Raw genomic sequence first — 16,839 nt, forward strand, 5'->3', positions numbered from 1 at the left:
TTTGCATGTCCAAGAGGTAATTCACAAATACCAACTGTCCTCCTCACCAGTGGTCATGGCCTGAGGCATTACTGGAGGAGATACTGAGTGGAACTAGATAAAACAGGAAATGGCAGATCCAAGGCAGCACACCCTCTCTGTCTGTAGAGTTGGTTGCCACCAGTCCAAGTGATGCTCCACTGCGTGCGACTGGCACACCCTACTCTGTCTTTAATAGCTCCTGACACTCCCTTTGTCCTCTTTGAAGACCAGCATTTCATGGGGCACACCCATTTGCCTAAGAAAGCTCATCCTTCTAGCCTGCAGAGAACTTCAGATCTCATGTTCCCAGTGACTGAGAAAGTGTCATCCTGTGACTTCCAGATAAATGTATAGAAGCAGATAAGTCTTCTGATCCTCTTTCCTTCTAGACTTCCACCTAGTCTCTGTCATTTGAGCAGCAGAACCTCCTTTGCAGCTGGTTGGTATAAATATAAAACCACTATCTCTAAATGTGCAGCATTTGAATCAAAAAGCCCTGAGCCAATGAGCCAAATTTGCCTAGGCTGCAGATTTCCTGTATTTTTAGATATGAATGCAGGCAGCCTTGGTGAGTCACATGGCTCTAAATGGCAAACGGATCAGATTTCACAGATTGGTGGCTCTTACTCATCCCTATGGAAGTCCAGCCGTGCACTGTTAGAGATAGACTTGCTCAGGGTCCACGCTCAGTGTTTTGGGCAGGGACACTTCTCTGTGTTAGTACTTGTCATTTCTTTTTGCCATCCCAGTTTCTGAGAATAATTTTTATGTGTAAAGAAGACTCTACTTTCATATTGATCAGGAAAATTCTCTTTTCTTCTCACCTCTTTTAAGCAAAACTCTAATGTATGATAGTTGCTGTGAGATCTTTTGTTGGAAACTATGATTGATTGTGAGGTACTCTTGCACTGAGAATCTAATTTTTGGTTCAGATTTGAGATATAGCTAGTGTTTTGTGTTTTTTTTTTTTTTTAAAAACTAGACTTTTTATTTTGAGAAAATTGTAGATTCACGTGCAGTTACAAGACATAGAGCGATCCTGGGTACTTTAACCTACTTTAATAGTAGACTTTAATACAGTATCACAACCAAGATATTGATGTGATCAAGATACAGAACAGGTCAGTCACCGCAAGGATCCCTTTTATGGCTGCCCTCATCTGCCTCACCTCCCACCTCACCCCCATTCTTAACTCCTGGCAACCACTAATCTGTTTTCTGTTTGTTTGTTGTCATTTCAAAGAAGGTGTTAGTCACTCAGTCGTGTCCAACTCTTTGCATTCCCATGGACCGTAGCCTGCCGGGCTTCTCTGTCTGGGATTCTCCAGGCAAGAATACTGGAGTGGGTAGCCATTCCCTTCTGCAGGGGATCTTCCAGACCCAGGCCTCCCGCATTGCCAGAGATTCTTTACTGGCTGGGTTACCAGGGAAGCCCAAAAAGTAGGAATGAATGTGTCATTTCAAAGTTTTTATTTAAATGGAATCATATACTGTTTGACCTTTGGGATTGGCTTTTTTTCAGTCAGCAAAATTCCTTTGAGATTTATTCAAGTTGTCTTGTGTATCAAGAGTTCTTTTCTTTTGCTGAGTAATAGTCCATGGTGTAGATGCACCTGAGTTTGTTTAGCCATTAATCCAATGAAGGATGACTGGATTGTTTCTAGTCTGGGGGCGAATAAAACAGCTGTAAACACTGTACAGGTTTTTGTACAGTGTATAAAATTACAAAGTAATGAAGATTAATTTGTTTCTGTAGGATAACTCCCCAAGAGTGCAGTTGCTGGATTGTACAGTAATACGGTTAATTTTTGAAAAGTTCTAGTGTAAGAAAGAATGAAGAGTCTAACAGGTATCTATCCTTAGTCTTTCATTTCCCATCAGAGTTGCATGCATTTGTGGAGTGTCTGCTCTCTGAAAGAGATGGTCAGGCGCTAGAGGTGAAACTTTATTATAGAGTCATTCCTTGTTTGCAGAGTATCCAGTTAGGGGGCAGTTATGCTTGCATATGAAAATTGTTATGTAAGATGTGATGCTGGTGCCCAGTAGGAGCTGGGTCTGAAGGTCTGAGTAGTAGAGGGAGAACAGAAGAATAATTCAGATTCAGGAAATATTATGAACCAAGAGTATTGATTTCATTATTATTATTTTAATATCTGAAAATACTTGAGACTGGAATAGGAGAATTAAAGCTGGAAATCTGAGATGGCCCCTTTGATTGAGGAACTTGAATACTGTTCTGAGGAGTTCAGGGTTTTCTTTTTTCTCTGTAGGAAGTAAGATGCTATTAAATTTTCAAAGTAGTGGAGTTGTTTGTGTGAGTACTCTTTTTACACAAAAGTGTCAAGAAGACAATTCAGAACAGGTGTTTATTTGCTCACATTACTGGTGAGTCCAAGATGGCAGGAGCATGGCATGGTCTGGGGGCTCCACATTCGTTGCAGCCTTTCCCATTCCTTTTTTCTGGTGTCTCATTACCTGTGAGCCCTTGTCTTCCTATATTCTCTGCCGTATTCTCTGCAGGAAGATTCATAGATAAACCAGCCTCAGTGGTCCTTGGAACTTGCATCACTGAGTGAAGAGTGTCTTTCTTGATCATTTTGTCAGAAGGTCCCAAGGGTGGACTTTGACTGATCCATATGGGGCCATGCGTGTGATTCATTTCACAGTCTTCAGGCCAGTTGCATGGCCTACAGCAGATAGATCCCAATGGCCTGGATCCTTTGTTTGTCTCTGATCCCACACCACCTCTGGGAGGTTGGTGGGTGTGCAGGGGTGGGGTGGGAAAGGGTTTGGTCCACAGAATCCTGGGGATTGAGCAGGATTATTAATAGAATGATGGGGGAGTGCCTTCCGGAATAATGCTTCTGGGTGATTTTTTTTTTTTTTTTTAACATATGTGGTCAACATAGGTATAACTTGATCAGATGCTAGTTTTAGGTGAATAATGCTGGCAGCATTATGGAGCATGCATGTGATCTTGGAAACACATGGAGGAATAAGACAGTTGGGATAGATTAGGCAGAGCATACATGATCACCTGCTGAACCAGAGAGCTGCTCTGAGATCAGGAAAAAAGGACAACCTCAACATGACTGGAGAAAGAGAATCAACAGGACCATGTAACCAACTAAATACAGGAGAGTCAAAGGGGCAGAGAGATTTCAAAGGCGGCAGATGATTGTGTAAGATGACACTACTGAAAAGAAATACGACATTTTAGACGGGGTTGCTAATTTAAAAGAGAACCAACCATCTTAGCTCACGTGTGCTAAGCAAAGAGTGGTATGAAAAGATCTTGTTTTTATCACTTCTCTTAGTGACCTTTGAACAAGATATTTGCCCTGCTTGCTTTGTCAGTTTTCCTAGGGACAGACAAAATAATCATGAACATCTGAGAAATGTCATGAGAAACTAATAACCAACAGCTGAAAGTCACAAGGCCAGCTGTCTCTGCCAGGAGGACATTAGAGATAGACTGGGTTCCAAACTGAGATTTGGGTTGGTGAGGTTCAACCAGAGCTGAGAGGTGACCATAGTGCAAGATCTAATCAAAAGTGTTGAGAAGGATATCTGGGATTCTCACCGTCAGTTAAGTTGAACTGTTTGGGTCTTGGAACTGAGGGATCACCCATTAGGCCAGAGAAATTCCAGACCTGAAGGCAGAGTCATGTCTCCCTTCATCTTCATCAGTTCTTCATACTTGTACCAGACTGGGTTAGCCAAGAGTGTAAAAAAAATATGACTCATACTCCAAAACCTCTCCCTGACACGGCTGGGCTGAGTATGAACCATCAGTCACTATTCCTTCATTCTGTATTCACTGGATGCTGTATTATGTACCAGGTACTAAGATTTGGATTATTAGTCAGAGTCTCTCAAAGTGGGAGAGTACATTTTTATTATTGAAAATGAGAGTTAGAATTAAGCAAAACCAGAAGCTTCCTTTGATTGCTTCAAGTTGGGAGGCGTTAGGTGGGAGGAGGAATAGAAGAGCCAGACTTCGAAAACATTGTATTTTGCAGAACCGAATTTCTTAAGAATGCTTGCCAGAATTTCTCATAGCATATGCTATGTGGCCTTCTGCTAGTGTCATCCCAAGAGCTGCCCTTGATCCATGTCTTTGAAGAGTGTGAAAAGGAAGAAGATTTACAGCTTCCTAGAAATAGAGTGGCTTCCATGTGTGTACTGTTTGGTTTTTTCTCCCCATGAATGTTAAGTGATGGTAAATCTTTCTAAAGTTAGATTCAGCATTTAAAAAATATAGGTAGCTCTGTCTATGCGTGTTCAGTATATGTCTGTCTCTTCATGTACAGATTTTAAATACCTTTTTTCTGATTAAAAGTTATAGTAGCAAAGAAGAAAATAAAAGTCTTTCAGACTATAGATAATCTTTATTGACTATTTTATCATATTACTGTCACCTTTTAAATGTAGTATTCCATCATATAACAAAAAATGCTTAGAAATTACATGGTGCATATATGCTGCTTTTTAGCAATCTTCTTTCACATAACAATATAGTGTCTGTTTTCTGTTACATTCTTCTAAAGTGTCGTGGTTTTTTTTTTGATCATATATTGTATAGATGTACTATAACATTTTAATTAGCCTCCTCTTCACAGATCTGTAGATTACTTTCAGTTCTTCATGATTCTAGAAAGTGCTCAGGTGAACATCCCGACAGAAGCAGGATAGCATAGGCTATGAGCATGCCTTTTGGAGTTGAGCAAGTTATAATTAAATTGCTTGTCCATTTGACTTTACACAAATTATTTAAGCCCATCTAGTCTTCTGTCTCATTATCTGTAATAATAGCCTCTGCCCCTGTAATAAAGAGAGGATTAAAGAAAAGATGCATGTGGGTTGCTGAGCCCAAAGCCTCTACATGTTAGTCAATAAATGTTCAGTTCAGTTCAGTTCAGTCACTCAGTTGTGTCTGACTGTTTGTGACCCCATGAATCGCTGCATGCCAGGCCTCCCTGTCAATCAGCAACTCCCGGAGTTTACTCAAACCCACGTCCATCAAGTCGGTGATGCCATCCAGCCATCTCATCCTCTATCGTCCCCTTCTCCTCCTGCCCGCAATAAATGTTAGCTGTTGTTATTTTAAATTTTATATGCATATTTAATTATTTCCTTAGAGTTTAAGACGTTGAATTTCTGGGTCAAGGTATGTACATGTTTTTAAGGCCTTTAACTGGTATTCCCAAACTTGCTCTCAGAGTATCTTTTCACCATTCTCTGTTACTTTTTTGCGTATAAATTATAAGTATTTTAAAAAATATTCTGGGTGAGATTGGCCATTTTTTTCTAGGTTTTTTGCTGATATTTATTTTTTTGTGAACTGCCTATTTGTGTTGTCAGCCAGTTTTCTATTGATGTATTCATCTTTTGATTTTAAGACATTCTTATATATGGAAGCTATGTTACCAATATTTTCTTTCAGATTATAATTTATTTTGAACTTTATATGGGTACTTTTGTTTTTGTTTTGTCTTATGAATATTTATAATATTTTTATGAAGCCCTAGTCTTTTTCATAGATAGATCATGCCTAAAAGACCTTCCCCATTCTAGGACTGCAAAAACTTTGTTTTCCTTAAAATCCATCTGGAATATATCCATGAAAAATGAAAACTAACCCTCCTTTTCCTCAGATACTTACCCAGTTGACAAATAACCATATGAGGAGGAAATTTTTCTCTTTCCGTTATTTTATTTTATTTTTTAAAGATGCTTTTTTTGATGTGAACCTTGTTTGATGTCTTTATTACATTTGTTATAATATTGCTTCTGTTTGACATGTGTTTTGGTTTTTTAGGCTGAGAGGCATGTGGGATCTTAGGTCCCTGACCAGGGATCAGATCCACACACCCTTAATCACTTACGTCTTAACCACTGGACCGCCAAGGAAGTCCCTCCATTGCTTTATCACCATCTAGTCATTTTCTTATACATACTGGGGTCCAGTGAAGGAGTTTTCACACATGGTTTTCTAAAGAAAAGCAAAGTCTCTGTTTGTTATTCTTCAATTCTTAATATTTTAAAAACATAAATTATCTTCATTTTTCATCTTTCTAATGTTGCTTTCTCTCTTGATTCTTTGCATCATAAGCAAACATTCTAAAATTTGCATCCCATATCCAGGCCATTTGTTTTAATTTCTTTGGGGCTAATTTTTTTTTTTTTTGCTATTTATAATGCACATTTTAATTTGGTTATTGATTTATCAGTGTTTTTACTGACTTTAGCTCTTTTCATTTCTACCTTTCTGCCTTCTACATTTCACCTTTATTATTTCAGTGTTTCTTTTTTTTTGCTTTGATGTCTTATTTCACAGCATCTGTGTTTTTCTGAATTTTATTTATCATACAGAACAGATGCTTTCTGAAATGTTTTTGAGTGCTTTGGTTTCTGTGTTTTATGTGAACAAGTATTTTATCAGCTTTTTAATCTTCTTTTTAAATCCACCTGAACACAGAGTGGTTTATAAACCTTTGCAGTTGAATTCATTGTGAGTAGACTCTCCTTATTCTGCTGCTGTTTTCATGATTCCTATTAGAATCATCCTGTCACATGAAATTAGAGCACTATTATACATGATTCCATCCAAGTTTCTGGTACTCTGAAGTTTTTTTATTTAGTGTGGACCTACCTGTACTCATGAAAAGACTTCTCCTGGTTCTGCTATTTGGTCATGGTTGTGGGTGAAGTGGAGTTACTTCCTGGTTAATCTGAAGTATGCTGTGGTTATTCATTTGTCATTCTCATATTTGTTCTAGAACTTTCCCCTCCTGAATTCACCTCCCTTTGTATAAGCAGACACACCTCCACTTCTGTCACAGTCTTTTCTCACTGTCTGGATTGCAGTCTCAAGACCCTGAGCTGTGCTGTGGTGGGATGGGCGCAGTGCAGCGTGGCCCCCTCCCTGGGGTAGCGTGGGCTATACCTCAGAGTGGGCGGAAAGCAGTCCCCTATCACATAGTTCCCCCACGTGGGTCTTCCTCTGGGCTTCTCCTGAGCTCTGCCTGGTGGATGATCCTGTAGGGACAAGTAGAATGTTGACTGTGAGCCTTATTTTCTGTGCTAGTGAAACTTTCTGTCCCTTTGTGTGTGTGTGTCTTTATAGTTTCTCACAGTGATGTTGAAGGAATGCAAGTTGAGTGTTGCTCTTTTTTTTCTTCTTATCCTGTAACTTTATCCTGTTTTGTCTTTGGGTTTTTTTTAAACTAATATTTAATGTTAGTGCTACAGAGAACACATGGAAGGTTTAAATTGCTGTGCTTTAAAGCACCAGGTTACAGTAGCATGCCTCACTCACTGATCTCTGATCCAACCATAAGCCAGCCTTCTGACTCCTCTGGGACCTTTTTTCTGTGCCTTTCATTTCTCACACCCTTTACAGAATAACATAAATAAAAGCAAGCAAAAGCTTCTTTCTCAAGAAACACTAAAATGACAGATATTCTTACTGACAACTTCTAAGACCTAAAGGTTTGCAGAAATGGCCCCAAATCTTTGAAGACAAGCAGAGAAGCCCTGTACATTGTGCACTTCCAGTTTTACTTAACAGTAAAGGAGAGCAGACAAATGTTTGGATGGAGGATTGACCCATCTGAGAGCTAGTAAGGGCACTATTCACCACAGTCCCAAGTTCCTAGAGAATGGAGACCACAGATGGACACTCCGCTTCTTCTTTGCTCCTCCCACCGTCACCTTTGCTTACAGGGATGCTTCAGGCAGGTTCTCCTGAGACAGAGACATGAGATAGCAATAGCATTTGGGTCTTAGAAGTGGCTATAGATACTCTGGATTCTTAAGCACTAGATATAGAAAACGATTAAAGTTTTTAAGAGGTACAACTTTTATAATCAGAAAATAATTTGATAAACAGATTTGCTTATCAAGTTGCTGAGTATCAAATCTAGTCTTGAAAGAATTGCCTATAGGATAAACAGAAAAAAGTCTTAATTCTTTAGACTTAAAGGATAGTATTCTTAGAGAAGATAGTATATTTACATAAATGTCTTTCTCGAAGATGTAATGGAGAATGAATATTGTGAAAGACTCAAGATTTTAGAAAAAGACAAAAAACAAAATACAACTAATGTTTATATGCAGGAAATTCAGATTGTATGGTAAGGAATGACATATAGATCAGTGAAATAGGCAAGAGAATCCAGAAATAGGGTCAATTAATTTGGATAAAGGTGTCAAAGTAGTTTAGTGGGGGAAACAACAGTCCTTTCAACAAATCGTACTAGTGTAATTGGACATCTATATGAAGAAAAATAAATTCAACCCTTATCTTAAACTCTGTACAGAAATTGACTCAAAATAGACTAGTAGTCCTAAACCTAAGAGATAAAACTGTTAAGCTTCAAGATGAAAACATAAGAGAGAATCTATCTTTGCTATCTTGTTTTAGAAAAGATTTCTTGGCTAGAACACAAAAGCAGGAACCATGAAAGAAAAATCTGATTAACTGAACCTTATCCAATTTTTTTTTTAATCTGCTATTTAAAATATATTAGGAAAAAGAAAAGATGAGCTACAGATCAGGGAAAATATTTGTAAAATATATATCTGAATAATGACTTATACCCTGAATGTATTAAAAATAACTTGCAATTCACTTTTTAAAATGGACATAAAATTTGAACAAATAGTTCACCAGAGAAAATATATAGATGACCAAAAAAGCACATGAAAAGATGACCAACATCATTAGTCATTAAGGAAAATCAACTTTTAAAAATCAGTTATTTCTACATACCTAATGGAGCTAAAATTTCAAAATTAAACACATGGTTGTATCATGCTTTGACAAATATATGAAGCAACTAGAATTGTCCTGTTGGCTACTGCGAATGCAAAATAGCCCAACTGTTTTGGAAACCATTTGATAGGTTTGATAAAGTTGAACATATTTACCATATGACCTACTCCTACATATTTTTACCCACTTCTACCCCTGAGTATCTACTCAGGAGTCAAAAAAATAGTTCATAAGACCCATTGCAAGTATTTGTAGCAGCTTTATTCATAACAGTCATAACAGTCAAAAATCAAAAACAGCCCAAATTCCCTCAACTAGTCAGTAGATATGCCCATAAAATTGAATACTACTCAGTAATAAAAGGATTGAACTACTTGTATATGCAGCAGCATGGTGAATTTCACAAGTATGAAAAAGTGAATTTCACAAGTATGGAAAAGGGTTGCCGGAGCTGGAGGTGGAGGGAGGGGAGTGACTGTGGAGAAAGAGGCACAAGACAGTTTAGAGAAGGTGTGAGGAAAATGACTTTTATCTTGATTGTGGCAGTGGTTACATGACTATATATATATTTGTCAAAAATCATGGAACTGTATACTTTAAAAAGGTGAGTTATACTTCAGTAAATTTGACTTTAAAACACACGTGCAGGAGAGGATTCTCAATTTTCCTCCTCAGACAAAAATGCAAATTAAAGTAGATGACCTGTTTTTCTTTAACCTATCAGAGTGACTAAGATCAAATTGTTTGATTCTTCATTGTTGTCAAGGATTTGAGGAGGGAGACACACTCTTAAATTCTTAAATGTAATGGTAAAACCTCTGAGAGGTCGTTGAACAGTATCTTTCAAAATTAAAAATGCACTTTCTTTTTGACTCAGAAATTCCACTTAGAGGAATGTTTTCTGTAGGTAAGATAATCTACAAAGGAACAATGGTTTATATCATTGTTTACCATAGCAAAAACTAGGGAACAACCTGAATCTCTTTGAATGGGGGCGTTAAGTATGGTACAGTGAAGTACTGTGAGTTAGATACATTTGTCTACTAATAGGAAACTATTTCTTAAGATATTATGAAATGAAAATAGCAGTTCACAGAATGGCATCTAGAGTGTGCTTCCATTTGTGGTTTTAGAAAGCTGTGGAAAGTCACTTAACTGCCTGTTTGTGTACACACTCTTAGAGGTCGCATACACATGCACAAAACTGGTATCGTGTTTTTAATTAATTAATTTTAATTGGAAGATAATTTCTTTATAATATTGTGCTTTTTTTTTTGCCGTACATCGACATGAATCACCCATGGGTGCACATGTATCCCCCCAACCTGAACCCCCCTCCCATCTCCCTCCCCATCCCATCCCTCTTGGTTGTCCCAGAGCACCAACTTTGGACTTTGAGTGCCCTGCTTCATGCACTGAACTTTCACTGGTCATCTATTTTGCATATGATAATATGCATGTTTCGGTGCTATTCTCTCAAATCATCCCACCTTCGCCTTCTCTCACAGAGTCCAAAAGCCTGTTCTTTACATCTGTGTCTCTTTTGCTGTCTTGCATGTAGGATTGTCATTACCCTATCTAAATTCCATATATATGTGTTAATATACTATATTGGTGACAAAACTGGTATTGAGTCACCTCTAGCAAGGAAAGTTTTACTTTTGATGTATATGTATTTGTTTTGTGTGATTTTTTTTTTTTTTTACCCCATGCATGTACTTCCTTCACAGTTAAAGAGAAAATATTTTAATATGCATACATTATAATGTAGCATTAGGAGATTAGGGGTGTATTGGTGACTTTCTAATCCCTTCACCCAGAAGATCCCTAGTGACTTTGTCAACAGCACAACAGTAGATGACTGGATCTTCTGTGATCCAGTGTGACATTTCTAAGACCATTTCCCCCTTGTAACCATCACTTCCAGCCCATATCTCCTGTTTTTCTGAATTCATGCAGGGAGTAGGTTAAGGAGGAAATGAACTCGCTTCACTCTACCTATGATGCCTTTCTGTACGTTGGACTGCTCCTCTAGCTTAGGTCAGTGTTACTAAGGCCACAATCGTCAAGTGACCTGGTGGGAGGAATTGTACTGAGTTATGAAGGAAATTGTCAGTTATGTCTCTGTATCATATGCAGGTGCTGCCAGAAAGCTTCTGTAAGTGAGGGGAATTTTGGTAGGGAGGGGTGTCAGTTGGCAGTACTTTCTGAAAATAGGGTCGTTTGGGAGGCTGTATTCAATTTAGTTTGGAGATTAAATAAATTAAAATGAACATACTCAAGTTAGGAACTTTGCCTCATCAGTGCTATAAAAAGCCCTTTAGCCTGGCTGTAATTTGACTCTCCTCTCTGTAATGTTACACAATATTCCTATGGTTACAGAGGCCGAATAAGTGGAAGCTAATCATTAGTTTGCTAAATGTGGTTCATGGAACAGTTCACAACTCCCAGACCTGCCAACTGCTGCTTATTTAGTGTCATGTTCACTCTTCTTGGGTAGAAGTCGGTTTGTTCCTCAGAAAAATGTACAGTAACATTTGTCTTGCATCCAAGAGCCATACACTGTGGCAACTTTCCATGTGTCTTGGGGATGGGGAGGGAGGAAGGTCATGGTAAGTGAAGTTGTTTGGTACCTATACTTGCACAGGAAGAAACAAACCATTAAGGGAGTGTGAGATGGCAAAGCCAGAAAAGAATTAATGTTATGCCATTCGGAGCCAAACACTTAGTGAACCAGGGCCCTGTCAGGAGAACACACTGAGAGCAGTAGATACCAACTGGATTTGTGCCCGCCCTTGGGGATTAGGGCCTAAATCCTTAAGCCACTCATGATTTCTGACCTCTTCTTACTAGGATGAAAGTAAATGGAAAATGTGTCATGCCCACCTGTGGACTCATTTCCAGCTGCAAGGCTGTGGGCCCTGCAGGAGGCTTCTCTTCTGAGACTGTCCAGAAAGAGAGTCTGGTTGCTGTCTCCATTTACCTGCTACAACATTTAGACCTCTTTGGATTATAAAGAACAGAGAACCTGACCTTAACTGGCTTAAACAAAAAGGGACTTTTTTGACTTATTTGATTAAAAAGGCATGGTGATCTACAGGGCCTCAAACCATGTCATCCGGACTCTCAACCTCTCCCTGTGGCTTTGTCTGTCAGACTGTACTCTCAGGCTCCACGTGGTGGCATCCAGAGTGGCAGTATCGCCCCCCAGGTGCTCAGCAAGTGCCTTCTTTCCTAGAGAAGTCCTGGACTTCATGCTGACTGGCCTGGCTTAGGTCTTGGGCCGAACCAGTCCCGGGGTTCAGAGACATCTCATCCTCCCCACCCCAACCTGGAAGAGTGGGGCCTCACCTGAGCATGGGGAGTAGGTGTGAGAAAAGGGTAGCAGCCCAGCTGAAAAGGAACTGAACCACTGTGCAGAAAGAAATGGGAATGGGAGCTGAGAGGCAGATTGCTAGAAGTTGGATTGTCCATTCAGTGCACTGAGAGACTCTGCTTCTGACTTCTTGCCAGCGAGAATCCAGGTTTCTGCTGGTTTATGAAACAGTTCATGTTTCCCAACCTCTGCCTCTCCTCTTGCCTGCCTATGTGCTGCTCAGAAAGACTACAAGAATTATCTCTTCTTTTACAGTATACATTTATCTGAAATATACACATTTGTTTGGAAGTATACACAGAGGAAACGAAGAAAAGGATCAGGAGTTGATATAATTATGGTTTTTTTTTTTTTGCACATCTTGGTTTAGGGCAATTTAAAATATATAAGTAATGGAATCAAGTCATAGTTTAAAAAAAATAAAAAACACAATTCTGCTACTCTCCAACCAACTACTCTTTTCTTTTTAAAATATTTCCTTTCAGCTTTCATTCATTTGAGTTTCTCACAAAACCTTAAATCTTCTTTTTTTTTTTGCTTGACACTACATGATAATTCAGGCATTTTCCATTTTTCTATGTAGTTATTATTTTCATGTAAATGCAGCATGCTATTCCATCAGGAATATACAACAATTAATTTAATCATTCTATAATTGGTTGTTTAGGTTGTTTTTTTAAAATGTATTCTGGTGTTATCAAGAGTAGTGTAGGTTGGACATTTCAAGTGTATGTAACTTTCTCATGCCTTATCTTATTTCCTGAGGATGGGTTGTGAGCAGTGGGATTACTGTTTCAAAGTGTATAAACATTTTTAGGACTTGATATATATTGCCAAATTTCTTCTCACATCTCTTGCATTAATTCTTCTGCGGCCAGCAGTTTCTGAGAGGGTCAGTTTCACTGCATTTTTGCCAGCAGTAGATATTTGGATTTTTAAACATTTTTCTAATTCAATCAGGAAAAACTAGCTGTCTTTTTTTTTTTTTACTTTGGATTTCTTTGTTTAGTAGGGAGGTTGAATGCTTTTATGTATGGTTGTTTTTTAGCTATATTTTCTCCTCTGTTTTACCCATTGTCTTTTCTTCTCTTTAGACCCCAAAACCGCTTCTGAAACAGAAATGGATATCTGCGCTGAATGGGAGATAAAGACCATCACTAGTGCTTTGAAGACCTACCTAAGGTAGGGACTTTCCATTTGCAGGGCAGGGTGCCAGCTTGTTATCATGCAATCAAGAAGAAAGCAGTTTTATTTTCAGCTTCCAGAGGACTGTTGGGTGGGAGTTTGAGATGTGGAAACAGCTTATGTGTGGGTGCAATTAGCTCAGCTGGTCAAACCAATTATAAATCATACAGAGTTGATAGATTGCCATTGTGTAATGGTGCCATGAGTGATTTAGGAAGCTTTGCTCTTTTCGAGAAGCTACTCTGATGATCAGCCTTTAACAGAACCTCAAATATGGTATTTCCTGTAATGCTTGGGTGATCAGCTAAGAAAACAAGGAATCACCTACCCCATTGTGTTGAGAATGCGTGATTACATACCCTATGTATTCTGAGAGTTCTGCACCTTACACAGATAGAGTGTGTTGCTAATGTTGCTCCTTAAAAATGAGAAGTTTAATGGCACTCCTTTTTAACTCCTTCTGCTTAGATTGTAAAATATGACTTCATTGGAGAGAAGACTCCTTTTCTTGTAATAGTACATGTGTTACTCCTGCTGCCTCCTACCCTTCCCTTGGTTATTAAGGGAGTGGGTAATTGATTAGCTGCTCACATCCCAGTTTCCAAGTGGACTGAAAGGCATGCTAGATGTGAAGCATAGGGATGCTATTGTTCTTCACTGTGGTCCCTCTTGAAGAGGAAAGTGGGGGTCTAGTCATAAACAAAGAGGAGAACTATAATCGTGAATTACATAAGCATTTGTACAAGTTTGTTAAGATTTACTTGGCTCAAAAGCCACAGAAAAGGAATTGGTGATGCCGGTTTTATTGGCTGTTGGGGAATTGCTGGAAGGCTCTTGGTATCAAGAGTAAGATGTCATGTAAGTGATGACTAAGAGTTGAATCAGGGGATCCAATGAGAATAAAATGAAATCTGAATCAAGGACCATAGATAATCTGTTGAGAAGCTTATTATTTGGACTGTCAGTAAAAATACTCAAGTTTATAGTTAAACATATTCATACACTAAATAATTAGCATAATAGATTACATAAAGCCTAGATGCTAGAGGTTTGTATTTAGTACTTATCTGTGCAGCTTGATATTGATTAGCTAATAGACAGTATGTATAAAATATATAATTTTTTATGATAGGTAAAATTTGATTGTGTCATGCCTAATATTAAGGTTCTAACCCTTTGGCATACTGGAACAATACTTCATAGTGAATTTGCTATAAAAACACCTACAAAAGTCTCTCATAGTGTTTCCAGATGAAGTGATTAATAACAAGCTGCCAGGAAGACAAGAGTTTAAGAGCTGATGATTGCAAATGTTGGGTTAGTTGCCTGTTTTTCAGGCACATCTTAAAATGCTCTTGTTGTGGGTGAGTCATTGACTGAAAAGGAAATCTCTGAGTTTGTGCTAGACTTCTACATTAGCACTTTTCTGGTTTGTGACTATGAAATGTAAGTTTTGTCTATTCCCTTAAAAAAGGAGAAAGAATGAACATTTCAGGTGAAATCTCAGGACCCTTTCAAAGGGGAAACTAAGTTGGACTAAACTGAGTTGCTCTTGTTTACCCATATTCTTTGTCTTTGAGAAATGTAACACAGTCCACCATCTGGAGGCTGCTGGGTAGTGAGAATATGATTGCTTTTATTAAACTGACTAGTGTATATCTTTTATTCCAGAATGCTTCCAGGACCACTCATGATGTACCAGTTTCAAAGAAGTTTCATTAAAGCAGCAAGTAAGTTTTCTATTTGCTACAGTTTTAAGGGAAAGGGAATAGATTTCTCTATTTCAAAGAAAAGTGAAAAGTGAAAGTGAAATTGCTCAGTCGTGTCCGACTCTTGGTGACCCCATGGACTGCAGTACGCCAGCCTCCTTTGTCCGTCCTTGGGATTTTCCAGGCAAGAGTACTGGAGTGGGTTGCCATTTCCTTCTCCAGGGGATCTTCCCGACCTAGGGATTGAACCTGGGTCTCCCTCATTGCAGGCAGACGCTTTTACCGTCTGAGCCATGAAAAGTGTCCCCAGATAAGTATTAGCTAACCCCTTGTACTCTGTGTGTACACTACCCACGTTCACACTCACAAGACTGTCACAGAATGAGAGCAAAACCAAGTCGGGTTCTGCTAAGGACCCTGTTAGCATACTGAATTTACAGTAGAGGGGAGAAGCTTCAAAAGTGAGTTGGGGGGTAGTGGTACAGGAAAGGGGAGAGATGAAAAAAGCAAATTTGACTTTCTAGTTTTGATTATTGGAGTTCTAACTCCTTGGGCCTTTGCCGGCCCTGGAGGTAACATTTTTCGGAATGACTCAGACTTTGCCCATTACCTAAATTGAGCACGGGATGTTTCCCTGAATCTGACACCATTTATATAACTTCTCAGTCCTCTTTTCCATCGTAGTTTATATAACTTCTCAGTCCTCTTTTCCATCATGGCTGGCATTTACAGCTTCTGGTCAGTCTTCAGCTATATCAAGCAAGCCTGGGTGTCATATTACTGGTATTAAAATACATAGGGATTAGGTGCAAGCTACCCTAAGCATACTGGAATCTTTCTACGTGGGGCAGGCCTCTTGTAAGGGGAAGTAAGATTCTCTATCAAATTTAAATCTGGCACAAATCCCCACCGTGCTGTTATGTCCATAGTATGTGCTTTTTCCTGCTTCCTTTAAACCATCTGAGTTAGTTTACCCTGGTAGCTGCTACTGGCCTCATTAAGGAATACCTCATGTTCTGGTGGCCTTATCCATGCAGAGTGGTCCCCATAAAACAGGAGAAAGACCTGGGAGAAAGCTGAAAGTAAAGATGGTGTTTATGTGATTTCTTTCTCAGAGAAATTCCAAACCCATAGCAACCATTCTTTAATTAAAACTCACCTCAGAACTATAAATAGGTATGGTGAGTGCCGTCAATCTGTTTCCCAGAGACATGAAGCCATGTACCCAAGTGCAACCATTAGAATGTGACAGATCATGATTTAGGTTACAGGTTGGCAGAAACATTTCCTTATTTTATTTGCCATTTCTTTCTTCTCCCTGGCTGGTTGTTTATGTGACTTGGAAATAACTGGACATTTCCTTTGATGTCTTTGATGCAGTCTTGAGATGTTATTTTGATATTCAAGACCCTCGCAGTGTTGTTCACGTATAATTTGTTCATCACTTAATGAGTGCATAAAGTTCCTTCCTTCCTTCCTTGAAACAAAGCTGCCACTCTAAGGAGCCAACCACTCTCAAATTTATTCCCACTCCTGAGTGAGGAGGTGACTGTTTCCATTTCCTTACGTCATCATTTTGGCTTGATTTTTTGGACAGTCTTATTTTTTCATGAACTTTGTCATGGAAAGCATTATTAAAAGCACTTCTAGATCCAGTCAGTCTAGTCATGAGTACACAGGACAGGGTCTTATCTGTGAGAAATCTTCTCTGTGTTGTGCCTCACCTTAATTTTCCTCTGATTTTTGTCTTGCAAACTAATTTAGCTGTA

At 38.8% G+C, this 16,839-nt stretch overlaps 1 protein-coding gene across 7 annotated transcripts in view; it reads left to right on the forward strand.

Moving 5' to 3' along the window:
- Nucleotides 1-16,839, forward strand: part of ARHGAP26 (Rho GTPase activating protein 26) — a 470,784-nt gene that overhangs the window by 278,298 nt on the left and 175,647 nt on the right. For all 7 annotated transcript variants that reach the window (XM_043913110.1, XM_043913112.1, XM_043913113.1 and 4 more), the window contains exons 15-16: nucleotides 13,271-13,358; nucleotides 15,033-15,091. In XM_043913110.1, coding sequence (XP_043769045.1) covers nucleotides 13,271-13,358; nucleotides 15,033-15,091 — 147 coding nt within the window. The remainder of the gene's footprint in view (nucleotides 1-13,270; nucleotides 13,359-15,032; nucleotides 15,092-16,839) is intronic.

This window comes from Cervus elaphus, chromosome 9 (genome assembly GCF_910594005.1).
Source record: "Cervus elaphus chromosome 9, mCerEla1.1, whole genome shotgun sequence".
NCBI classification, from domain to species: domain Eukaryota; kingdom Metazoa; phylum Chordata; class Mammalia; order Artiodactyla; family Cervidae; genus Cervus; species Cervus elaphus.